The 27,063-nt window shown below is 42.5% G+C and overlaps 1 protein-coding gene across 3 annotated transcripts in view; it reads left to right on the forward strand.

Moving 5' to 3' along the window:
- Positions 1 to 15,167, forward strand: part of SDHAF4 (succinate dehydrogenase complex assembly factor 4) — a 33,688-nt gene extending 18,521 nt beyond the window's left edge. Inside the window, exons 3-4 of one of the 3 annotated variants that reach the window (XM_061207366.1) lie at positions 13,858 to 13,988; positions 14,395 to 15,167. In XM_061207366.1, coding sequence (XP_061063349.1) covers positions 13,858 to 13,967 — 110 coding nt within the window. In that variant the 3' untranslated portion in view covers positions 13,968 to 13,988; positions 14,395 to 15,167. Of the gene's footprint in view, positions 1 to 13,857; positions 14,338 to 14,394 lie in introns of those variants that run through there. The other 2 variants (XM_061207365.1, XM_061207364.1) reach the window with 2 other exon arrangements.
- The last annotated feature ends 11,896 nt before the right edge of the window (positions 15,168 to 27,063 follow it).

Consider the following 27,063-nt stretch of genomic DNA (forward strand, 5'->3'; position numbering starts at 1 on the left):
GGTACCCAACTAACACAATCGGCTATGTAGTACTGTACTGTAATAGGTTTATAATACTTTTCGCACAAATAATACATAAAAAACAAAGAAACACAAAAAACAAAGAAAACATTTTTAATCTTACAGTACAGTCCCTTGAAAAGTACAGTAGTACAGTACAACAGCTGGCATACACGGGCTGGCATCAAGTGAACAGGCAAGAAGACTTACTGACTGGAGGAGGGAGAGGAGGTGGGAGATGGTAGAGCTGAAGGATCGTCAGCAATGGGAGACAGAGGGCAAGCTGCAATTTCACTCATGCATGATGTTGATGGAATGCACGTTCATATCTTTGAAAGTTTGCAACGTGAAGGTTCGTATGTAGGGGACTTACTGAATTGACTATCAATATGTATGGGTTAAAAAAAAGATTTCCAGGCCCCTGGCAGTGATTGATTATGTTTGATTAATTTATTTATTACACCCCATTATTCCCATGGCAAAATATATGAATTAAGATGCAAATAACAGAAACCTACTTGAACAGACTTAAGCAGAAGGTAGGGTATGTTGTTATTAAGGTACAGAGAACAAGTGAGGCTCCCTAGGGCACTAATGCTGCCGGGCCTTAGAAGAAGACTGGGACCTCAGGACTAAACACTGTATGGAAACCAAGGTGTTCTTCCTTCTCTTGTCTTTGGTACCTACTCTTCATTGTTTTCTGTCTCCATACTCCCTTCTGAGTCCACTGGGCAGAAAGTAAGTGCTCCTAGCAGCTACTCAGTTCAAGAGAACAACAAGATTGAAAATACAATTTCTTAGTCCTGATTTCAAATTCCTTAAGAAGAGAACTCATTGGCCTACCTTGGATCAGATGTCCACAGCTAAATCAACCAGTGGCCAGTGGCCTGGGTCACAGGTGAAAATGTGGTTGTTCTCACTGTAATCACATGGCTGGGGAAAGAGAAGGGGACGTTTTGGAGAATAAAGAGGTTTTGTAGGGGGAGGAGGGATGATAGACTAAACATTATTTTGTATTCAGTATATATAAAATTTGGTTCATGTCTTAAAGCTTTTTTTTTTTTAAGTACTACTTTATTTTCATGCTGTATCCTTTTGTACCTTTGGATTGTGGAAAATGTGCAAATATTAGCTATTCAAAAAATAGCATTTCATACAGCATAGATGTAAACATACCAGTCTGAAACTTTGGCAAGGCTGCCCTGCTGGTCTGGTTTTTCCAGTCTCATGAGCGCTAACCCATCTATGAAGTGAAGCATCCTAGGCAAGAAGATACCAGTAGAGGATACAGGGACCTGTGTCTGGAATTCTTCCTAGAATATGAAAGCTTTTGGGTTTTGCTCATTCATTGAATATTTCAGATTATAGCACTCTACCAAGCCCAATCTAATAACCAGATCAACCAGCCAAGGTGATGGAGGCTTTTAAAAAGTTGCCATTAATCTAGAGGTAAAATTTTTCTTTAAAGATTTTAGCTAAGCATAAAAATCTGAGAGGAAATATTTCCTTAAAATGTCTCACACAAAAGCAGCAGTCTCAGAAATAAACACTCACGTATACGCTTAATTGATTTTTGACATGGTTGCCAATACCATTCAATGGGGAAAAGGACAGTCTTTTCAATAAGTGGTGCTGAGAAAACTGGATATCCACATGTAAAAGAATGAAATTGGACCCCTTACCTTACACCATATTCAAAAACTAACTCTAAATATGTCAAAGACCTAAACTTAAGAGGGAAGACTATAAAACTCTTAGAAGAAAATTGGGCAGACTCTTTACGTCCCTGGATTTGACAATGATTTCATGCATATGACACCAAAAGCACAAGCAACAAATGTAAAAATAGATAAATAAGATATCAACAAAATTAAGAAATTTTGTTCATCTGAGAACATTATCAAGAAAGTCAGAAAAATAACCTACAGAATGGGGGAAAATATTTGTAAATCATATATTTGAAAAGAATTAATATCCAGAATACATAAAGAACTCCTACAATTCAACAACAACGAAAACAACCCAATTCAAAAATGGGCAAAGGACTCAGACGTTTCTTCAAAGAAGATATACAAACGACCAACACGCATTTGAAAAGATGCTCAATGTCACTAATCATTAAGGAAATACAAATCAAAACCACGGTGACACACCACTTCACACCAACTCGAATGTCTGTAGTTTAAGAAAAACTGGAAAATAACAAGTGATAGTGACAACATGGAGAAATTGGAACCACACGTGTTTCTGGAGGGAATGTAAAATGATGCAACTGCTATGGAAAACAGTTTGGCAATTTCCCAAAAAGTAAAATATAGAACTACCGTGTGACCTGGCAATTCTACTTCTAGGTATAAATCCAAAATAATTGAAAACAGAGACTTGAACAGATATCTGCACAGCCATGCTTTATTCACAGTAACCAAAAGATAGAAACAACTTAGATGTCCACTGATGGATGAATGGATAAACAAAGTGTGATATGTACACACAGTGAAGTACTATTCAGTCATAAAAAGGAATGGCATTTTGATATATGCTACAGCATGGATGGACCTTGAAATATTATGCTTAGTGAAATAAGACAGTCACAGAAGGACAAACATTATATGATTCCACCTATATCAGGTACCCAGAGTAGGCAAATTCATAGAGATAGAAGGTAGATTAGAGGTCATCAAGGTCTAGAGGGAAGGGGAAAGGGAAAGTTTTTATTTAATGGGTACAGAGTTTATACTGGGGAAGATGAAAAAGTTTGGGGTATAGTGTAATGGTTACACAGCATTGTGAATATTTAATGCCATTGAATTGTACACTTATAAATGGTTAAAATGATAAATATATATATTTAATACAAAGAAAAAGGAAAGCATATTTCAAAAGGTAATCATCTATCTGACACAAGGCTAGGCATCCATCTTAATATTCAAGTTACTGAAGTTTTTGTTGAAGATACATTACCAAATCCAGCAGATGCTCTGCAATCCTCATTTTATCTGAACTATCCACAGGCTTTGACGGTATTAACTACTGCTTCTGGAAATCTTCTGTTTTGGTTTCGGTTATGCTTTCTTCAGTTTCTCATCCTATTTCTTCAATCATTTCTTCCTGGGCTCTTTTTTAAGCTCCTCTGCATCTGCCCAACTCTCAAATGTATGTGTATGCCAAGCCTTTGTCCTGAGCCCCCTAAGCATTCCTAGGAGAGCTCATATCTTCCTGAGATTATCTGAAACATCACGTATGTGTTGATGATTCACACATTTATACCTCTAGTCAGACCTCTCTCCTGAGCTGCTCCTACCTACAACTGTAACATCTTTGTTTGCATATTCCAGGTACATCTCAAATTATTACGTCTAAAACTAAACTCATCCTTTTCTCATTGTTCCCTCCCACCAGCCCTACCCCAATCCTCTTCCTTCTGAATTCTCAGTCTACCCCACCTACCAAGTCATCCAAGCCTGAAATCTGGGGATAATCCTTCACTCCTGCCTCTTCCTGTGTCCTGGATCCAATCATTAACCAAGTCTTGTTGGTTCTACCTTCTTATCATCTCTCAAATTCATCTCCTTTTATCCATCCTATTAATAAAGCCTAAATTCAAGCTGTCTCTAGTTCTGTTGGTCTCCTAACAAGTCTTTAATTCTTCCTTGTTGTCTTCCTTCTAATGTAGTCTCCCTGCCTCTACTACATACTTTATTCTAAGAAAAAAATTATAGGTTACCTTTGCAGAGAGTAGTTATTGTTACTAAGATGATATGCTTGTTTGCAGCTAAGCACCCTGTTTGATGCAAAGATGAGTAAGGAAAGGAAAATGGAATGCCTGCATAACTATGAACAGGACATTGTGTGGTAAATGATGTGAGAGATACACAGAAAGAGGTTAGAGAGAGGTAGACAAATGAGAGAACATTTGAGTTGGGGTTTAAAGGATCAATGAAATTGTAATGAGTAGATAAGGAGTTGTGGGGAGATGTTTCCAAAAAAGAGAGAAAGGAATGATCAGAAAGAAAGAGGCTGGGAACTTGACACATGCAAGACTTAGCCAGTGCGTAAAGTGTGTATAGTGTGTATACACTATACACACTATATATATATAGTGTGTATAGGATTAATGGAAAATAAGGCCAGAAAAGTAGATTCGTTTCAAATCTGAGAGGGCCTGAAGTATATGGGCTGTTTGCAGTGTACAGTGAGGAAAACACTGAAAGTTCTCAGATGGAGATTGTTTAATGGGCTTTCTTAAAGTATAATCTGCGTGTAATAAAATTTACCCATTTTTAAATTCACCCATTTTAAGTGAACAGTTCAGTGAATTTTAACAAATGAGTACAGTCATGTAACCAACATAAAGTATAACACAGTTCTATCTCTCAAAGACTCCCCATGCCTCTTTTTAAAAATTCATTCATTCATTCATTCATTCATTCTTGGCTGCGTTGGGCCTTCGTTGCTGCGTGCGGGCTTTCTCTAGTTGCGGCGAGCAAGGGCTACTCTTCATTGCGGTGCACAGGCTTCTCATTGCAGTGGCTTCTCTTGTTGCGGAGCATGGGCTCTAGGCGTGCAGCCTCAGTAGTTGTGGCACATGGGCTCAGTAGTTGTGGCTCACGGGCTTTAGAGCACAGGCTCAGTAGTTGTGGCGCATGGGCTTAGTTGCTCCACGGCATGTGGGATCTTCCCGGACCAGGGCTTGAACCCGTGTCCCCTGCATTGGCAGGCGGATTCTTAACCACTGTGCCACCAGGGAAGCTCATGCCTCTTTATATTTAGTCTGATTTTCACATCCCTGTGGCAACCATTGATCTCTTCTCTGTCACTATAGTTTTGCCTTTTTTTAGGATTTTAACTGAATTAAATCATACAGTACCTAATCATTTGTGTCTGGCTTCTTTCCCTTAATATGGTATGGAGGTGGGATTCTGTTTTAGAAATATTAATTCAGCTTTCTGTGCAGGTTAGGCTGGAGCCATGAGAGTCCGAAAACAGAGATGAATTAGAAATATTGCATTTGTCTAGAATGAGACTCAGAGCATGATTCAGGGTTGAAGTAGTGGGAATAAAAAGTTTTAGAAAACTACAGGATATAATGAGGGTGAAGATTAGGTTAAACACACATGAGGAAGAGGACAATGGAGGGATGGATAGGAGGTTGTGGTCAGAAAGAAGACAGCTCAAGAGTGTGGGATTTGGAGAAGGAACATATGCAAGAAATAATAAAACCCAAATGGATGGCAGAAATGGAGATAAAGATTGCTAGGAAAGAGGATTGAGGACATTTGTGGCCCCAGTATGTGATGTTCTTAATGTGGATGTTGATATTAAGGGCAATGGGAAGAGAGATGAAACTACCTACCCAAGACGATAGAAGAGTCTTTGAGTTTCTTACGAGACTGGAGAAAAGCACTGGAGAGGCGAAGTTTGGAATTCAGAAGAGGAAGGGCTGTAGAGGTGCGGTGGCCGAATGAGAGGCTGGGAGCAGCAGTGAGCAGCAGGGACATCGTGACCCTCTCCTTCTTCCCTCCTGCTGCGGGTTGAATGGTGCCCCTAAAATCCATACATTGAAGCCCTAACCCCCAGTGTGATGGTATTTGGAGTTGAAGGCCTTTGGGAGATAATTAGGTTTAAGTGAGGTCATGAGGGTGGGGCCCCATGATGGAATTAGTACTCTTATAAGAAGGGACAGCAGAGGCCTTTCTGTCTTTTTCTCCCTGCCACGTGAGGACACAATGAGAAGGGACCATCTGCGAGCCAGGAAGAGTCCTCACCAGAGCCCAACCATGCTGGCACCCTGATCTCAGACTCCCAGCCTCCAGAACTGTAAGAAAATTAATTTCCGTTGTTTAAACCACCCAGTTTCTGGTATTTTGTTATGGTAGCCCAAGCTGACTAAGACACCAGTGAGCCCCAGAGATATGGGAGAAGAAAAGCTTCCGCTAGAGAGGCTTTCAGAGGAAGTCAAAGCAAGGAGTCCTTTAGAAACAGAATAATAATGAGGGTGGGGACAGTTTATTCACAGTGGAGATAGAATTTTGAAATGAATAAATGTTTGAATCTTTCAAGGTAAATTCCGTGTCTGCTTTCTTTTGCCGACATGATTTTGGTGATGTTCGTTTAGTTTTCTAAAGAGACGCAGTTTGGAGAGATTGATCAAGATGGTGGAGTAAGAGGATGTGGAGCTCACCTCCCCCCACGAACACATTAAAATACATCTACATATGGAACAATTTCACTGGAAACTAGCAGAAAGACCCTGGTACAACTAAGACTGTAAAAAAATATCCACACATAATTGGGTAGGAAGGGAAGAAAAGTGATCAGGTCAGGACCTGTGCCCCTGGGAGGGGACTCAGAAGAAAAGGGAGAATACATGGCGGAGACCCACCATGGGCAGTGAGTGCTGAGAACCACAGATTGGGTGCCCTAGTCCTGGTGTCCTCCACAGGGGAGACGAGCCCCCTTGGCTGGTTGGAGGGCAACTGGGACTACCAGGAGGGCAGAGGGACACCTGGACTCCGCTTGTGAGGAGGGCGCACGCAGGCTTGGCCCAAAGGCAGTGCAGAGAGAGGTCTGCTCCAGCAGCTGCCAAGTCCTGCAGCTGCCTCATCGTGCACCCCAGCCCCAAGCCAAGCCAACTCTCTGGTCCCACTCATTCCATTCTGGGGCAGCCACTACCAGGAAGAAGACTCAGCCGTGGGACGCAGAGGTGGCCCAGTCCCAGGGTGGAGCCTGGGAGGGGTAGCAGCAGCCATTGTGGGCACTTACTCAAGTGGCACAGCAGAAGCAGCCCAGACCTCTGACAGCAGCTGGCCTGCCACAGCTCACTCCTGGTACACGCCAAGAGTCCACACGGGCCCCTGCAGCGCTGCAGTGTGGCTCCACAGCCAGATGGAGGTGACGGGCTGGGGGCAGTGATCAGCTGAGAGGGTCAAAGTGGACTTGTACCGAGGCTGCATCTGAGTGGAGCATGGGAAACAAATATGTGCACCTGAACAGGCAGTGAATCAGAGACAGCTCAGACCTCTGTCTGAGGCTGACATGAGCAGAGAGCCCACATAGGCCCCACTCACTTCAGCACTTCCTGCTCTGGGGCAAGGAGAGAGGAAGAGACCCACTTGAAGGGAACAGAGCCAGCTCATGCCTGACCCTCAGGGCTTCTGCTCCAGCAACCTGGGATCAGACCCCACCCCTGATAGGGCAGTGACAGCCACCTAGCAGAGGGGAAGTCCTGCCCCACACCTGCCTCCAGCTCTAGCCCCTCCACCAGCAGGCCCACCTCCTACCAAGGAGATAGCTATCAGCACACACTGAGGAAAGACATGATTTGCGTCCATGTCAAATTCAGTTCTCCCACAAAAGGCATTGGGCACACGCAGTCTGTATAGGGACACTCCTACATAAGAACACTCCTTCAAGGTAACTTTCACCTAAATTCACAGAGGCAGGAAAAGTTAAGCAAAATGAAAAGGCAGAGGAACTTCTCTCAATTGAAAGAGCGATAGAAAACCCCTGAAAAAACTACTAATGAAACAGTTGACTAGATAAAGAATTCAAAGCATTGGTTATAAGAATGTTAACTGAATTAGGGAAAAAAATACGTCTACACAGCAATGTTTTTAACAAGGAACTAGAAAATATAAAAAAGACCCAATCAGAAATAAAGAATTCAATAGTTGAAGTAAAAAACACACTAGAAGGAATGAATAGCCAGCTAAGTGACACAGAAGAACGCATAAGTGATCTGGAAGATAGAATAATGCACATCACCCCATCAGAACAGCAAAAAGAAAGGCAGTTTTTAAAAATGAAAACAGTCTAAGAGATCTCTGGGATAACATATAAGGGGCCCAGAAGGAGGAGAGAGAGAGAAAAGGGAATTGAAAATGTATTTGAGGAAATTGTGACTGAAAACTTCCACAGTCTGAAGAAAGGAACAGATATCGAGGTACAGGAAGAGGGTCCAAACAAGATGAACCCAAACAGATGCACACCAAGACATATCATAATTAAAACAGCAAAAGTTAGAATTCTGAAGGCAGCAAGAGAAAAACAAAGCGTCATACACAAGGGAATCCCTGTAAGTCTGTCACCTGATTTCTCTGCAGAAACTTTACAGGCCAGAAGGGAGCAGCATGATATATTCAAAGTCCCGAAAAGGAAAACCTGCAGCCTAGGGTACTCTACTCAGCAAGATTATCGTTAAAATAGAAGGAGTGATAAAGGGCGTCTCAGATGAGCAAAAGCTAAGAGTTCATCAATACTAAACTTACCCTAAAAGAAATGTTGAAGGGACTTCTCTGAGTGGAAAAGAAGTAAGCTGTAGGAAAGGGGAAATCCTGATAGGAAAGGCAAATATATAGTAAGGACTGAGGATCAACCACTTAAATAAGCCAGTACAAAGATTAAAAACAAAAAATTGTAAAAGCATTTGGTTAACTGTTGCCTGCAGTGACCTGGGACATAGACCCCACATACCTAATGAACTTGTAGCTGTAAGGGAAGGGCTGGAAAACAGAACCTTAATAATATCTGTTGGTTGTTACTGACTATTTGGCAAGGAATTAAAAAGAAAGAGATGAACTTAAAAAAAATCGTAGAAGCAACTATAACTACAATAAACAGTTAAGAGATAAACATGAAGATCTAAAATATGACATCAAAAACAATGTAGGGGAGGGGCGTAAAAAACGTAGATCTTTTCAAATGCATCTGAACTTAAACGACTATCAGTTCGAAACAAGTAGATATAGTTATACGTCAACATATATGAATCCCATGGTAATCACAAATCAAAACTACAGTAGATAAAACTAAAAAGAGTACAAGCATACTACTAAAGAAAATCATCAAACTACAAGAGAAGAAACGAAAAGAAGAAATGAACAAAGAACTAGAAAAACAACCAGGAAACATATAATAAAATGGCATTAAGTACATACCTATCAATAATTACTTTAAATGTCAAAGGACTAAATATTCGAATCAAAAGACATAGGGTGATGAGGCCCTTCTATTTGCTGCCTACAAGAGACTCACTTCAGAGCTAAAGACACAGACAAAGTGAGGGGATGGAAAAAGTTATTTCATGCAAACAGAAATGACAAGAAAGTGGGGGTAGCAATACTCATATCAGATAAAGTAAACTTTAAACAAAGACTATAACAGAAGACAGAGAAGGGCATTATATAATGATAAAGGGATCAATACAAGAAGAGGATGTTATCATTAACATAAATACTTGATACAGGAGCACCTAAATATATAAAGCAAATACTAACAGACAAAAAGGGAGAAATTCACAATAATAGTAGGGCACTTTAACACCACACTTACATTAATGGGCAAATCATCCAGACAGAAAATCAATAAGGCAACACTGGTTTTAAATGACACAATAGACCTCTTGGACTTAACAGATATGTACAGAACATTACATCCAAAAACAGCAGAATATACATTACATTCAAGTGCACATGGAACATTCTTCAAGATAGATCACATGCTAGGCCGTAAAACAAGTCTCAAAAAATGTGAGAAGATAGAAATTATATCAAGCATTTTTTCTGACCATAGCAGTATGAAACTAGAAATCAATTACAGAAAGAAAAATGGGAAAAGGACAAATACTTAGAGACTAAAACAACATGCTACTAAAACACCAATGGGTGAATGAAGAAATCAAAGAGGAAATCAGAAAATACCTCAAGGCCAAAGAAAATGGAAATGCAACACTCCAAAATCTATGGGGTGCAGCAAAAGTAGTTCTAAGAAGCAAGTTTATAGCAGTACAGGCCTTTCTCAAGAAAGAAAAATTAACAACCTAACCTGCCACTTAAAAGGATTAGAAAAAGAAGAACAAAGCCCAAAGTCAGCGATAGGAAGGAAATAAAGATCAGAGGGGAAATAAAATAGAAATCAACAAAACAATAGAAAAGATCAATGAAACCAAGAGCTGGTTTTTTGAAAAGATGAACAAAATTGGTAAACATTTAGCAAGGATCACCAAGAAGAAAAGAAGACCCAAATAAAATAAGAAATGAAAGAGGAGAAGTAACAACAAAAACCACAGAGATACAAAAAATCATAAGAGAACACTACTAACAGTTATATGTCAATGAATTGGACAACCTAGAAGAAATGGATAAATTTCTGGAAACATACAACCTGTCAAGACTGAATCAAGAAGAAGTAGACAACTTGAACAGACTGATCACTAGTAGTAAAATTGAATCTGTAATTTAAAAACTCCCAGCAAACAAAAGTCCAGGACCAGACAGCTTCAAAGGAGAATTCTACCGAACATATAAAGAGCTAATACCTAACCTTCTCAAACTATTCCAAAAAATTGAAGAGGACGGAACACTCTCAAACTCATTTTACAAGGCCACCAATAATTACCCTGATACCAAAACCACACAAATATACTACAAAAAAAGAAAATTACAGGTCAATATCGTTGATGAATATAAATTCTAAAATCCTCAACAGAATATTAGCAAACTGAATCCAAAAATATATTAAAAGGATTATATACGATGATCAATTTGGATTTATTCCAGGGACACAAAGATTGTTCAGTATTTGCAAATCAATTATGTGATACACCACATTAACAAAAGGAAGGATAAAAACCAAGTGATCACCTCAATAGATGCAGAAAAACCATCTGACAAAATTCATTATCCGTTCATTATAAAACTCTCACCGAAGTGGGTATAGAGGGAACATATCTCAACATAATAAAGTCTATTTATGACAAATCCACAGCTAACATCATATTCAACAGTAAAAGTTGAAAGCTTTTCTTCTAACTAAGGAACAAGACAGGGATGCCCACTCTTTGCCCCTTCTATTTAACATAGTATTGGAAGTTCTAGCCACAGCAATCAGACAAGGAAGATAAATAGGTATGCAAATGTGAAGGGAAGAAGTAAAACTGTCACTATTTGCAGATCAATGATACTATATATAGAAAACCCTAACGTCTCCACCAAAAAACTATTAGCACTAATAAATGAATTCTGTAAAATTGCAGAATACAAGATTAATATACAGAAATGTTTCCTTTACATACACTAATAATGAACTATCAGAAAGATAAAGTAAAAAAAAAATCCCCATTAAAATCACACCAAAAAGAATACAATACCTACAATACCTAGGAATAAACTTAAAGGTGAAAGACCTATACTCTGAAAACTATGAAACAATGATGAAGGAAATTGAAGATGATAAAAGAAATGGAAGGATATCCTGTGCTCTTGGATTGGAAGAATTAATGTTGTTAAAATGGCCATACTAAAAGCAATGTACAGACTAAATGCAATCCCTATCAAAATACTCATGACATTTTTCACAGAACTAGAACAAATAATCCTAACATTCATACAGAACCACAAAAGGCCCCAAATTGCCAAAACAATCTGGAGGAAAAAGAACAAATCTGGAGGTGTCAAGCGCCCAGACTTCAGACTATACTACAAAGCTACAGTAATCAAAACAGCATGGTACCAGCACAGAAACATACACATAGATTAATGGAACAGAATAGAGATCCCAGAAATAAACCCATGAACCTTTGGTCAATTAATCTACAACAAAGGAGGTAAGAATATACAATGGAAGAAGACAATCTCTTCAATAAGCTGTGCTGGGAAAACTGGACAGCTACATGTAAAAGAATGAGATTAGAACATTTCCTCACACCATATACAAAAATAAACTCAATGGAGTAAATATCTAAATGTAAGACCTGAAGCCATAAAACTCATAGAAGAGAACATAGGCAGAACACTCTTTGACATAAATTGTAGCAATATTTTTTTGGATCTGTCTCCTAAGGCAAAAGAAATAAACAGATGGGACCTAATTAAACTTAAAAACTTTTGCACAGCTAAGGAACCGTGGACAAAATGAAAAGACAACCTGTGAATGAGAGAAAATATTTGCAAACGATACAGCCAACACAGGGTTAATATCCAAAATATATAAACAGCTAATACAACTCAATATAAAAAAAAATCCAATCAAAAAATGGGCAGAAGACCTGAATAGACATTTTTCCAAAGAAGACATACAGATGGCCAACAGGCACATGAAAAAATGCTCAACATCACTAATTATTAGAGAATTTCAAATCAAAACTACAATGGGGTACCACTTCAGACTGGTCAGAATGGCCATCATCAAAAAGTCAACAAATAATAAATGCTAGAGAGGGTGTGGAGAAAAGGGAACCCTGCTACACTGTTGGTGGGAGTGTAAATTGGTGCATCCAATATGGAAAACATTATGGAGGTTCCTCAGAAAACTGAAAATAGAACTACCATATGACCCAGTAATTCCACTACTATGTATATATCCAAAGAAAATGAAAACACTAATTTGAAGAGATACGTGCGCCCCAGCGTTCATAGCAGCATTATTTACAATAGCCAAGATATGGAAGCAACTTAAGTGACTAACAGATGAATGGATAAAGAAGATACACACACACACACACACACACACACACACACACAAATGGAATATTACTCAGCCATTAAAAAGAATGAAATCTGCCATTTGCAACAATGTGGATGGACCTTGAGAATATTATGCTTAGTGAAAAAATCAGAGAAAGACAAATACTCTATCACTTACATGTGGAACCTAAAAAATAAAACAAACAGTGTATATAGCAAAACAGTAACAGACTCACAGTATAGAAAACTAACTAGTGGTTCCCAGTGGGGAGAGGGAAGAGGGGGCCAAGATAGGGGTATGGGATTAAGAGATACAAACTACTGTGTATAAATTGGATAGGCAACAATGATATATAGCACAGGGAATTATTGCCTTTATCTTGTAATAACTTTTACTGGAGTATAATCTGTAAAAATAACTGAATCACTATGCTGTACAGCTGAAACTAATACAATATTGTAAATCACCTATACTTCAAAGAAAATGAATGAGTGATTAGACATTGTTTAAGAATTGGGATTCTTTCTAATAGCTGGTTCCTCTCCTGATCTTCCTGTGTACAGATCAGTACAGTGTATGTGCTAAGAGCAAGACTGCAGCCAGAATGTGTGAATTCAAACTCAGTTTCATCACTTAGTCTCGTCTTCCTCACCTATAAAATGGAAACAATAATTGTTCCTATCCCAAAGGATTATTATGAGGGTTAAATGAATTAATATGTATAAAGTCCTCAGAATTGGGCCTGACTCAAAACGGATATTCCTATTATGAACATACACTGTTAACAATAATAACAGCTGCTATGCCCATAAATGGCAGTTTCAGGGAACCAGTTGCTGAAGCCAAAACCGTATGATGAGGAAAATTAATACTCATAGCTAAAATTAATTGAGCATTCTTATGTACCTGGCACTGTGCTAGACCTTTTACATGCATTTCTTTTTTTATTTCTCAAGATAGTAAGGCAGGTATGATTGTTGTCTCCACTTCACTGTTAAGAAAAATAAGGCATTGAATCAAAGTAATCTTCAAAGTAATCTTGTTTCAGAACCTTCCAAACCCTGTGGATTTGTACTCTGTATTCTCTGCACCCCTTTCCTTCTGTTCTAACCCAGCCACTTCTCAGATGAGGGCCTGAGAGTCCTCTGAGAATTCTGTCACTAATGCCAGAAATAAAGTAGATTGGATATGAAGATTGGATGCTAAGGTGATTTCTCACACTGGGGGGAGGAACCGCTCTCTGGGGAGAGTTTGTTTAAGGACTGCATAGTAGTAGCCTCTTCAGTAGCATGCAGCCTATTAACTGTCAGCTCTGCAACCTCGTCTGCAGAGTTGACCATAATGCTTTTCCCATCTCCACTGACTGCTTTTTTTTACATCTCTGTCTTTCTTCAGAATTTCCAGATGATGTTAATCCTGTTACCAAAGAAAGAGGTGGACCCAGGGGCCCAGAACCTACCCGATATGGAGATTGGGAACGAAAAGGACGCTGTATTGATTTTTAAACCACATATTCGTTAACTTCAGTATCTTTTTCTGATTGTGTACATCTGAATTAACTTATTTTTGATTATTTTCTTTCTGTATATCCTTTAAGTCATCTAATTTCTATAATGTGTTTAAAAATATATATGATAGCTTTGGAAGAAAATATGCTGCTATAAATCAGGAAAGAGGAAATATTAGCACATTAATTTTAATTTAAATGTATTGGGGTATTTAAGTGATGATTAGAGCTGCAAACTTTTATTTATCATGTTTCAGTTTAAGTTAATCAGTTGCTTATAAGATACAAATGTAAATAAAACAACTTTTTTTTTTAATGATTTTATTGCCATGTGCTAGGTAATAGTGACTTTTTAAATGTGAGTTAAGTAATGCATTATAGTTTGGTAAGGCCACAGTAACAGCAGAAAATCTTTAACTCTGGAGCCAGATTACTTGGGTTCAAATCCCAGCTCCACTACTTACTAGCTTATGTGACCTTGGGTAAGTTATTTAACTTCTCTGTGCTTCAGTATCCTTATGTGTAAATTGGAAATAATACTAGTTCCACCTCATAGGACAGTTGAGAAGATTAAATGAGTGAATACATGTAAACCCCCTGGAGCAGTGCATACTAGAAGAGCTGAAAGGAGTTGCCTCTGGAGGCGAGTTGGGTGGACAGGCACTGAGGTTTCTCATTAGATGCTCTCTTCTTAAAATAAATGAATATATCAGGTACTATTTTAAGAATTTATACAAGTTCACTGGGGAAATTTAGAAAACAGTATAAAGAAGAAAACAAAAATTGTGTATAAACCTCTACACCTGGGCTTCCCTGGTGGCGCAGTGGTTGAGAATCTGCCTGCTAATGCAGGGGACACAGGTTCGAGCCCTGGTCTGGGAAGATCCCACATGCCGTGAAGCAACTGGGCCCGTGAGCCACAACTACTGAGCCTGCATGTCTGGAGCCTGTGCCCCGCAACGGGAGAGGCTGCGATGGTGAGAGGCTCGTGCACCGCGATGAAGAGTGGCCCCCGCTCGCCACAACTGGAGAAAGCCCTCGCACGAAACAAAGACCCAACACAGCCAAATAAATAAATAAATAAATAAATAAAGTAGCTATAAGATCCAGCTCTTCCCTTTAAAAAAAAAAAACCTCTACACCTGCTTACCCTTTGATGTATTGTCCTTCAGTAATCTAAGTGAATATACATGTTTTTTATATCTGTTATCCTAACAATTTCATAGTGAAAATGATGTTTCACTATTTGAATCTTCACTTTCTTAATCACAAGTGATGTTAAACATTCTTCTCTATGTTTATCAGCCTTTTGTATCTTCTATTAATTGCTTTTTCTTATCTTTTGCTCATTTTCTGTTGGATATTGGTCTTTTGTTATCAATTTGTATGAGACTTTTGCTTTTCACTTGTGCTTATTTATGTTGAAATTTTTCTTATTTTTGTGGCGTCAATTTTTTAATCTTTGTATAACTTGGTCTCTGTGACCTTAATGTACTCATATCCCTTCACACGTTCCTTGGTGGTTCCTGTCCCTGATGAAGTCTTAAGTTCCGTGTCCTTCCTGTTCTGCCCCTTTACATCTGTTCAGGCCCCTCCTTCCCAGTCAAGCCCCACTACTCACAGCCTCTTAGACAGGCTTTTCATCGCCTCCATGTGTTGGTGGATAAACATGCCTTCTGCCTGAAATGCCCTCTTCTTTACTGTCTGCCTAGAAAACACCTATCAAGCTATACCTCACTTCCTTGACTATCTTTTCTGTGTCATTTCCACATTCAGCTATTACAGACGTACTAACTTGTTTTAGAATTAATTTTCAATTCTGCGTCCTCCATTAGTCTGTGGGCTTCCCTATCTGTCTTATATTCCTGATTTATTTCATTCAGTTTTGTACCCCCAGTTGCAGCATGGTGCTGGGCATCTAATAAACAGTCAACAAACGTAGGCTCAGTTTTGAATCATCCAGCAGAACTCCACAGTGGCCCCCGAGATAACCTCTCCCTGGTGTGCATGTGAATATGATGAGATAGTCATTCCCTTGATTAGGTTACATTATATGGCAACGATGATGGAATAGTCATTCTGGGGCTCCAGTTACCTTTGTAAGAATCCACTGCAGCCAACTGGGGGAAGGTTCTCCTGCTGGATTTGAAGAAGTAAGATGCTCTGTTGTGAAAATGCCATTGGCTAGGTCCTGAAGGCAGCTTTCAGGAGCTGAAAGTGGTCCCCTGCTGACAGCCAACGAGAAAACAAGAACCTCAGTCTTACAACCACAAGCCTCTGAATTCTGCGAACCACATGAATGAGATTGGAAGCGGATTCTGAGCCTCAGTTGAGATCCCAGCTCCAGCTGACACCTTGATTTCAGCCTGGTGAGACCCTGAACAGAGGACCCAACTACCCAGTACCCCGACTCCGGACCCAAGGAAGCTGTGGATAGTGTTTGTTGTTTTAAGCCACTGGGTTTGCGGTAATGTCTTATGCAGCAACAGGGAACTGTTACAGTATTCGAGCTGCTATTAGTAGGCATTGGCCTTGAACCTCAGGAGCAATGACTAGGCTGGTTTTAAGACCTTGTAGTTTGATTAAGTGGATCTTTGTCTTCATTATTTGTACACAAAATTCCTCTCAGACCTGCTTTGCCAAACTGTTGCCTTGTCTTTCTTAGGAGAAACGAAGCCCTACTACCTTGCAGGCATTCTTCCCTGTGCCACCTCCCTAGTGATCAACAACTAAGTTTAGTTCCTGCTCGCAGGTTCCCTCTTGCCATGTTCTGTCTGCACATGATACCACTCCTGCTATTTTATGGCGAGTCTCTTTCCCTGTGGGACCGCGTGTGTGTGAACTACACCTATTTATTGTGACATTTTTGTGTGCAGTGTCAAGCCTGCTGGACTGACCTTCCTTCAACACCTGCAGCCTGGTCTCATTCAGTGCCCAGAAGCTGGGATTGTTTCCTTCTCACAATGTCCCCTGTAATATGTTTCCTGGCCCGGTATTCTAGAATTGGGCCAGTTGGGTCCCTCAGGCAAGATAAAATAATCCTAAATCAACCTTAAATTGCTATAAAAATGCCCCAAATTCTTTTTGGAATTTATTTATTAAAGAGTAATGCATTTTTCTTTAAACCACCCAAAATACTAAAAGATTTGCAATCTTCTGAGGTTTCTAATGTTGATAAGAGACAAGTAGCAAAATGTTCCACTTGGGTTGCAGGGGCATGGGATTAGAAGAGGTAGGCGGCGGTTAAGAAGACGAAGTGGGGCAGGTCGAGCCAGGGTGCAGCCCAAGGGGAGACAGGAGGGCTGGGAGGCTTTAACCCGGAAACAAGCTTGGTCACAAAACGTCTGAGACCGGTCCTGGTCTTAGCGTAATTTTTATAAGGATGTAAGCTGAGCCACAAGGCATTGCCCTCATGTTCTGCAAATGAACCAAGAACTTCAGGCTATGTAAGGCTGACCCCACGTACTTTTTAGAACCATTAAATTCACTTAAACTGCCCACATTATTTACATTTAATCTTTATTGAGGAAATCTAAACAGAATTACTAGAAATGGGCATCGGCTTCAGCAAGTGCCAAAATAACAGAACAAAACTCTTTACCGTGTTCAGATACTTGCCAAAATTTAGAGTAATTAAAATGTAAAAGGCAAGAAGAGTTTCAGACAAGAATAACGTTGACATTTTCAGACGCTCTGCCGAAGCGAAGCTCCTCTCCTGGCACCGAGCAGGCTGGCTTGGATGATCAGCAGTGAGGGGTGAGCTGCCGAGGACGGCCTGCCAGGCCCCTCCGCCCCACCTGCCAGCCCCGCTGCAGGCCAGCAGGCAGGCCTTGTCACCACTCGGGTCGGGTCACGAAAAAGATGCTTAGGCGTGAAATGTTATAGCTGTTTCAGTCATTGAAATGCAAAATAGTTCCCGTTTTTCTTCAATATGGACATAGTAGGTAAATCTTTCAGGGCACACTCAGAATCAGTTCAAGACCTACATATCATGGTTTAATTTAAGCCCTCTCCTGAAATTTGCTTTTCCCCAGTCTTTCCCCACTACACTCTCCGATACTCCTCACATTCGAGTCACTCCCAAAGGCCCTCAGGGTCCTTACTGGTCACAGTTAAAGGTATTAAGGGGCGAGTTAGCATGTGTAGCTCATTAGAAGGTGTTCATTACTTTTTAAAATTTATTTATTTTTGGCTGTGTTGGGTCTTCGTTGCTGCACGCAGGCTTTCTCTAGTTGCGGTGAGTGGGGGCTACTCTTCGTTGTGGTGCGCGGGCTTCTCATTGCTGTGGCTTCTCTTGTTGCAGAGCACGGGCTCTAGGCACAGGGGCTGCAGTAGTTGTGGCATGCGGGCTCAGTAGTTGTGGCTCGTGGGCTCTAGAGCGCAGGCTCAGTAGTTGTGGCGCACGGGCTTAGTTGCTCCGCGGCATGTGGGATCTTATGGGACCAGGGCTTGAACCCATTTTCCCTTCATTGGCAGGCGGATTCTTAACCACTGCGCCACCAGGCAAGTCCCGGTGTTTTTTACTTTTCACGCATTCATTGCCACTGGGCATTAAGCATCCCCTGTGGAATGTGACCAGACATGTCATCTTTGTTATTGTTGCTTAAGCTCATATTATGGAAGTTTTCAAAATACACAAAAGTAGAAAGAATAATACAATGTGTCCCCCATGTACCCATCGCCCAAGTTTATCAGTTATTGATATTTATCAGCAGTTATTAATTTTGTTGCATTATCCCCTTACACTTTTTCTCCCCTCTGAGATATTTTATGGCAGACAGCTTCAGACTGAATGTGTAGTTTTTATATAGAGGAGTTAAAAAGGTTTCAGAGGATTTCAGAGAATGGGTCCCTGGCTGAGCAGCCAGTCTAGCTGGGGGGTGACACGGGGCTATCAGCGTGAAGGAGGCATGAGCCCAGGGCTAGGGTAGCAAAAAATCGATGGATGTTTTTAAATACATCTTTTCTGAGAAAGAAACAATTGATATTGACTGCAAACCAAAAAAATGGTCTTGTTCTTTTAAGGTTTTGTTTCACCTACAGTATAGGAAGATTGTGCTTATATTCGCTTCAAGATATTTATTTTAGACGTAACATACTTGCAATTACACTGGGTTTAAACATCCTGTTGTAAGCGCGATGATAGCCCATTGGTTCTCTGTTTTATAGCCTGCTCTTACAGACCACGGACGATGATTTCACAGATTTTAGAAAATACATTAAAAAGTTTCATCATCGCTTACATTCAGGAAAATCATTATTATGGGTTCAGTTCTCTTTGATTATATAGTATATTTCCATCTCTTTTCCTTTGGGAAAGTGGCAGTTAAAGTCTTGGGGGCTGTTGTGTTACTTACGCGAGGCTCCGTTTCCAAATCCTCAGCACGCGTCGTTCAGGATAGTCGCCCGTCTGCCCTGGAATGTGACTGTAACCCGGGCGAATGCGTCCCTCTCGCGCGGGCGTGTCCGGCAGAGCGGGTGCGTCCAGCGTCCTGTGGGGCTCAGCCCTCGGCGCAGAGGCGTCCTCGCTGCTGTGGCTCCCAGCCCGCCCGCGCCCCCCTGGGGGATGCTGAGGGCGCGGCCGGGGAGCGCCGACCTCCTGCACCTCGGCGTCCTTAGCCCTCCGTGGCTCGAGCCGGCCTCTCCCGAGGGCGGGGGTGACCGACGCCGCGGTCGGGGTGGCCCGGGACGGGGAGCGGCGGCACGCTGACGTCGTCAGTTGCTCAGGAAAAAATCCACTGGGCTTTGTTCTCAGGTTTCTCTTTCCCTTCATTGCGGTGGCCTCGCCAGCCTAGTGAGGCGAGGCCAGGATTGTGTTCTTAGGGTCTTTTTCGGCTCTGTGAGGGGGACTCAACCCGACCACCGCTGGAGGAGCGCGGAGGAGCGCGCAGGCTTTGGCTTCCGTTAGTACATCCCGGCGCCCAGCCCCAAGCTGCGGCCCGGAGGAAACTCCCGGGGGGATGCGGGGAGGCTACCGGGCGCAGTGCCGCGCCCACAGTCTGGAAAGCTGCATTTGTCTCCTCGGGCGGCCATAGCAAGCAGCACAAACTGGCTGAAAACAATAGGATTTTTTTTTTTGACGAGGGTGGGGAGGGGGGAGGGTAAGCTGGGAACACGGTGGGATTTATGCTCTCACAGTTCTGCAGGCTGGAAGCCTGAAGTCCAGGTGTCAGCAGAGCCACCCTCCCTTGCCCCTTCCCAGCTGCTGCTGGCACGCCGGCAGCCCTTGGCGGCCCTTGCTTCGCAGGTTCACGACTCCAGCCTCTGCCTTCGTGGTCACCTAGCGCTCTCCTTGTGTGTCTCTGGTTTCACAAGGCCATCTCCTGTAAGGACACCAGTCATGTTGGATTAGGGGCCCACCCTCCTCCAGGACGACCTCATCTCGACAGATGACACCTTTTTTCCAAATAAGCGCACATTCTGAGGTACCAGGGGTTAGGACGTCACCGTGTCATTTTGGGGAAACACATTTCACCCGTAAGAAGAGCACAAGGTACCTGTACCGACCTGGTGCGAAGGAGGAGCCAGCGGCCTTGGACTAGGCCCGGCGAGCCGGTGGCACGCGGACTGTCCTCGGCATCAGCCGGCTGAGGACCAGAGGCTCTGCCCGACTGCCCTGGCTGTGCGCATCTAGAGACACTCACACAGCTCAGGACACTTGCACAGCCCCACTGCACACCTCCCACGGAAGAGGGCTGTGCTTGCGTTTCCAGGGCGAGGGGCCGGGGTGGGGGAATGTGGAGACGCCGCCCTCGAGTGCCGGGGAGCGGGGGGCGGTCCGGACCCTCGCACTGGAGGGGCGCGTTCTCAGCGCTCCCCGGGCTGTCCCCACCTCCCGCCACTTCCTTCCACTGGCTGCTGCTTCTCTCCAGGTGCCTCATGCTCTCACTCACTGACCACGGTTGCTGCTGTTCTACCTTTAGAATACTCTCCTTTGATTTTGCCGTTCGAAACTTTTATGGCTTCTGTACACATAGACAAAAAAAACAAGGTCACTTCCTGGTCAAAGGTGCCACCTCCTCCTGGTCGGCAGGCTTAGTAATAAAACATGTTGCAGTGACCATTTTTCTTTAATACATCCTATATAAAATGTGTAGGAAGAACCCGTTCCCCTGCCAGACGCTATAAAAGCAGCGGGGGGGGGGGGGGGGGGGGGGGTAGAAAAACATTCCTCAGAGTCAGCCCCTAGGGGTTGAGAATATGGGAGGCTGGACTTTTTTTCTTCCAGTTACATAAAAATTACAGAAATGCCCCATTTCTGCTCAAATTCATTTGAGATATCACCACTCTGATTTTTCCTTAGTTTAAAAACTAAAATCTGCAGTTTTTTAAATCGCATAAATAGCAACCTCCCACTCAGAGACAAAATGGAAACCTCTGTACACTGTTCTGTAATCAAAGCATCTTCACCCAGTGGCACAGAGGGAAAAAAAAAATCCAAGAAATAAGGTACATCGGGCAAACTATATTTATAAAATCATAAAAATATTGTGTAAAAGCATTTTAGTTCTATTTGATAATACAACTAATTATCAATAAAATTGCTAAACCACTTGATTTATTGAATACTTTAAAAAAGTTTTCCTTTAAAACAACGAGAAGGTATGGCTGTAGGAAACTGCCCTGCACCTTCCCTTAGTAGGAATCATTAAGGCGGTTTTAGCCATCTGAATGCAGCATCATTTTACAAAGAGGAAGTCTATTTTATAGTTATAAAATTTCACATAGATAAAATTTTTCTTCAGCGCTGTGCTTGTGTGTGATCCATTGCCTGAATTACACCTGTAGCAGCCCAGGGAAAATGACTGGTTCACTGACTCATCCCTCTAAAGCCTTATCAGCCATAACCTATTAATGTCAAGGAGGCCGTGGGAACCAGAGGGCGATGCCGGGTTCTGCTGAACTGAGACCAGCGCCTTGAGTCTGCTGTCGCAGGCGGAGCCAGCAAGGCGCAGATGGCCTCTCAGGAATGGGACTCTGGGTCTGAGGAAGGGTGTGGTGAAGGTAAGATGCTTATCTTGGAATCACGGCTGTTAGAGCCTGACCACAGGCTGTCATCTAGAAAGTGCTCGGAGCTGATCTCGGGTGCAGCCTTGTCAGCAGAGGTGCAGAGCCTAGTGAGAGCACGGGCTGAGGTCGCCCTGCTGCTCGGAAGCTCCGGGGCCGGGACTGAGGTGTCCTCACCCCCCAGTCAGTGCTCAGAACCTCCTTCCACCCCGACCCCACTGCCGCTCTTGAAACTAACTTTCAAATGTCACTAACTTGGAAGAGCAGGTTTCCGGTTTGAATTTGTTTCATTGGAGGAGTCAATGGTAGATCGTTAATGTAATATTTTCGTCCACATGTAGCCATTTCAAAGATTAAAACATGGCATAGATGAAACTGATAGTCAAGCAGATACCTTCTTAACTTTAGAAATGAGTTGCTAACCTCCATTTCAAACTTCTCAGGAAACCTACTTGCTTTCTTTTTATTTTTTTTTAAATGGGTATTAATGTATCATCTTTTTTTTTTTTAATTAATTTATTTATTTATTTTGGGCTGTGTTGGGTCTTCGTTTCTGTGCGAGGGCTTTCTCTAGTTGCGGCGAGCGGGGGCCACTCTTCATCGTGGTGCGCGGGCCTCTCACTATCGCGGCCTCTCTTGTTGCGGAGCACAGGCTCCAGACGCGCAGGCTCAGTAGTTGTGGCTCACGGGCCCAGTTGCTCTGCGGCATGTGGGATCCTCCCAGACCAGGGCTTGAACCCGTGTCCCCTGCATTGGCAGGCAGATTCTCAACCACTGCACCACCAGGGAAGCCCCTACTTGCTTTCTTAACTGCTTAGAGGACTTTAAACGGAGGCCGTCAAGCACAGCATTCTCTGCCTACCTGCCTGAGTCTGCTGTCCTGGCCTTCAGCATCTGGGTGACACTGTCAGCACTTCCGCCGCCCTTTGCAGCAGCAGCGGTGGCTGTCAGCCTGAATTCACCCCCCACACACCCATCACCCTCAGAAAGGCTGGGAGCGTGTGTCACTCTAACGCCAGGAAGCACAGGCATCGACAGTCTAGTGGCCTAGTTACATGTCATTTCCATCTAGTTTATCAGTTACTTCTTGGTTTTAAAAGTATGGATACAAACTAAATTACATTTTGGTGATTTTTCTTTATGAAACCATCCATTTTCCTTTATTTATTTACCTGTCATTACTACTAAGCAAAACAAAAACAAAAAGCCCGGTACTCATTACATTTTGTTAGGTCAAACCAAGTTGTTAACAGGGTGAAGAGTCAGTATACAGAATATTCATTGAAAACCACATGAAGCCACTCTAAAAAATGCCATTGCTTTTATGTGGAATCTAGAAAAAATGGTGCAGATGAACTTATTTGCAAAGCAGAAACAGAGACATAGATGTAGAGAACAAACTTACGGATACCAAGCGGGGCGGTGGCGGGGGGGGGGGGGCGGGTGGGATGAACTGGGAGATTGGGACTGACACATATACACGACTATATATAAAATAGACAACTAATGAGAACCTACTGTACAGCACAGGGAACTCTACTCAGTGCTCTGTGGTGACCTAAATGGCAAGGAAATCCAAAATAGAGGGGACGTATGGATACGTAGAGCCGATCCACTTTGTTATACAGCAGAAGCTAACACACCATTGTAAAGCAACCGTACTCCAATAAAAATTTTAAAAAATGTCATCGCTGCCAACCCACGTGTGGTTCGCATTCCTGAGAACAGGTAGCTGGTGAGAGTGGAGGACCAGCCCTCGTTCACCCTGGTGATTTTGACGGTGACTGAGCAGTGGCAAACCTTTCCACTCCTCCCTTCAGCCTCGGGGCGGCCATCCCAAGAGAGGAAGGACCGGGACTGGTGAGGGTCGCGGGGTGGCCTGAGACGCTGCGGTTGGGACAGCACGTTCGAGCTTCCCCACGACGGCCGCCCGTCCCGAAGTGGTGACCGTGAAGGTGGACAGACTCTTCCTGGCGCGCGCGCACGGAGGCCCTCGGCCCTCGTGCTCAACGTCCCGGGAACCTCCACCTCGTCCGCGTCGCAGGCGCCAGGCGCTGCCCCGGGCGCAGGCTGGAGGGGGCGGCACAGGTGCGGGACGGTGGGGAGCTCGCCCTGTGGCCCGGCCCGCGGCTGCCTGCCCTCCCTCCCCAGGGGCACCCCAGCTGTCGTCGGAACTCAGAACAGGACCCTGCCCGTGCGTGATACACCCGAGACAGCCAAAGCCCACAAGGACCGTTAGCAGATTAAATCGTTTATATTCATACTGATGATGTCCGGAAGCTCTCTGCCTCAGAGGCGCTTGCGAAGCAGCTGTGACTGAAGGCGAACAGGCGCGACACGTGAGTCCTCCCTCCGGTTCCTGCAGCCAGGAGCCCAGGCTCATCACATCCTTGGAGGATGAGATTTCTGATCGAGGTGGACCGTCCGTCTTAAAGAAATAAGTAACCTGATGTAGAAGGATCGTAGAACTTGGCACCTGGCTCAGAGAGGGTGAGCATGGGAAGCCCAGGATCTCGGCGGTCTCCCACCCTCCAGTGAGAGGATAAAGGGGCGCAACCCACCAAAGCAGCCTCCCTCCCCTCAGCCGTCCTTCCTCAGGGGTCCATGGCTGGGTCAGAGGGCTGACCTCTACCAGGCGGGGAAGACTTGTCCACCAGGAAGCTGCTGGCCCGTCCACCTCCCAAGGGGCTTTCGGACATTGGCCTGGGTTCTAGTTTATGGATTTTTTCCTGTGATTGTGAAATAACCCTTTCCAAATGAAAGATTGACATATTTATTTATCTGCAGAACTGATACGAAGAACGCCTTGCTGTTTCTGCACACGGTTTGGAAACTATGTTTTCACTAGCGTTCGTTAAGATGTTTTGAAGGATCTCAAATTTGAACGGCAAATTACCAGTCCAAACCAGCACATTCATTAACTCCAAGTAGAATTAAATCTCAGTTTGTGAGAGTGGTAACATTAGCTTGAAAACAGGATACGCTAAAATTATAAAAATAAAAATAGACTGCTACTTTTACTTGGTTTGTACACATATTCTTAGAATTACAAAAAGGAATCCATAAGATAATTCTCCCTACTAGTGATATACATATGTATGCATATGTAATGCTCTCAAGACAGCTTGGATAGATTTTAAAATGTATATATTCATATATATGTGTGTGTATGTTATATGTTATTTTCCTAACCCTGAGCAGGGAATTATTCTTAGGGGATAGGCTGGGGCAGGGAAAGAACAAGACGAGCCTGGAAAATCTAGTTTTGTCAGAAAGTAAGGCTGTGTTCAAAGACTAATAAACAGAAGAACACAGGCGCCAGCTTCAAAACAAAGGTCTCCCACTGGCCAGATGGAAACATTTGGAGGATAAATGGTGATCCGTGTTATGCTATGGCAAAATACACTGTTGCCTCGGAGAACTCGGAAGGCAGATGCTATGTCTCTGGACTTGCAATTTTAGGGGAAGGGATTGGTTAATATTTGCCGCATTTCACAAATTACCACAAAATGGATGGGTTCAGAGACAACTGGCTACTTCATAAGCAGGAAGAAAAGGGAATAGACAATCCAGAAATTCAGAACTTGTAGCATTGAGAGAGGCAGCTGCTACTCAACTGCAAATAATAAAAGATGAAAATAAGAGAAGTACTAAGTTTGCAGCAAGGATTAGACCAAGGATATGGCTGTCAAACCCATGGTTTACATCTCTAGATGGATAAAATGGCACCCAGTAATTTCTTTCATTTGGAAAGAAGGGCTCAGGAAAAACAGACTGAAGGGAGTGGCTCTCTAGAACTCCCCAGTGTTAACATTGTACCACAGTGACCTTATCATATTCACTCTCTGCTATCTCTCTCTTTCCCCATAAGTGCACGCACACACACGTATCACTATTGCACTTTCTGTACCCTTTGAGAGGGTAAATTACAGATACGATGCCTGTTATCCCTAATACTTTAGCATTAATCTATGAAAACCCGCAGCTAACATCATACTTATGGTCAAAGACTGAATGCTTTCCCCCTAAGATCAGGAATAAGACCAGCATGTCAGCTCTGCCCCTTCTATTCTGCATCGCCCCGGAAGTTTTAGACAGGACAACTAAGCAAGTAAAAGAGATAAAAGTCATCCAACTTGGAAAGTAAGACATAGAGTTATCTCTATTTGCTGATGATATGATCATGTACATGGAAAATCTGAAGGAATCTACTAAAAAACTATGAGAACTAATGAACAAGTTCAGCAAGGTTGAAGGCTACAGGATCAATATACAAAAATCAATTGTATTTTTATCTTAGCAATGAACAAACCAAAATGACATCAAGGAAACAATTTTATTTACAATAGCATCAAAGAGAATAGAGTACTTATGAATAAATTTTTGAAAGGAAGTGAAAACTGCTCTGAGAACTGCAAAACATTGTTGATAGAAACTAAGAAAGACCTCAACAAATGGAAAGACATCCCCATTCATGCACTGGAAGACTTAATGCTTTCAATGTGGCAGTACTCCCCAAATTGATCTATGGGTTCAATACAAACTCTCTCAAAATATCATCTGTCTTTTTTTAATAAGTTGACAAGCTGATTGCAAAATCCCAATGGAAATGCAAGAGACCCAGACAAGCCAAAGCAACTAAAAATAAGACAAAACAAAGTTGGAGGATCCATGCTTCCTGATTTCAAAACTTACTAAAAGCTGCAGTAATCAAGACTGGTACTGGCATAAGGATAGACATATAGATCAAAGGGGTAGAACTGAGAGTTCAGAAATAACCCTCACACGGTCAACTGATTTCTGACAATGATAGCAAGACAATTCAGTGGAGAAAGAATCATCTTTTCAAGAAATGGTGCTGGGACGACTGGATATCCACATGTGAAAGAATAAAGTTTTACCTGTTCCTTATAATGTATACAAAAAATTAACTCAAAATTGATCACAGACCTAAATGTAAGAGCTAAAACCATTAAGCTCTTAGAATAAAGCCTAGGAGTGCATCTTCACGACCTTGGGTTAGGCAATGAATGGTTTCTTAGATATGACACGAAAAGAAAAGCTGGACTTCATCAAAATTTAAAACT

The sequence above is a fragment of the Eubalaena glacialis genome, chromosome 12 (assembly GCF_028564815.1).
Source record: "Eubalaena glacialis isolate mEubGla1 chromosome 12, mEubGla1.1.hap2.+ XY, whole genome shotgun sequence".
In the NCBI taxonomy this organism is placed as follows: domain Eukaryota; kingdom Metazoa; phylum Chordata; class Mammalia; order Artiodactyla; family Balaenidae; genus Eubalaena; species Eubalaena glacialis.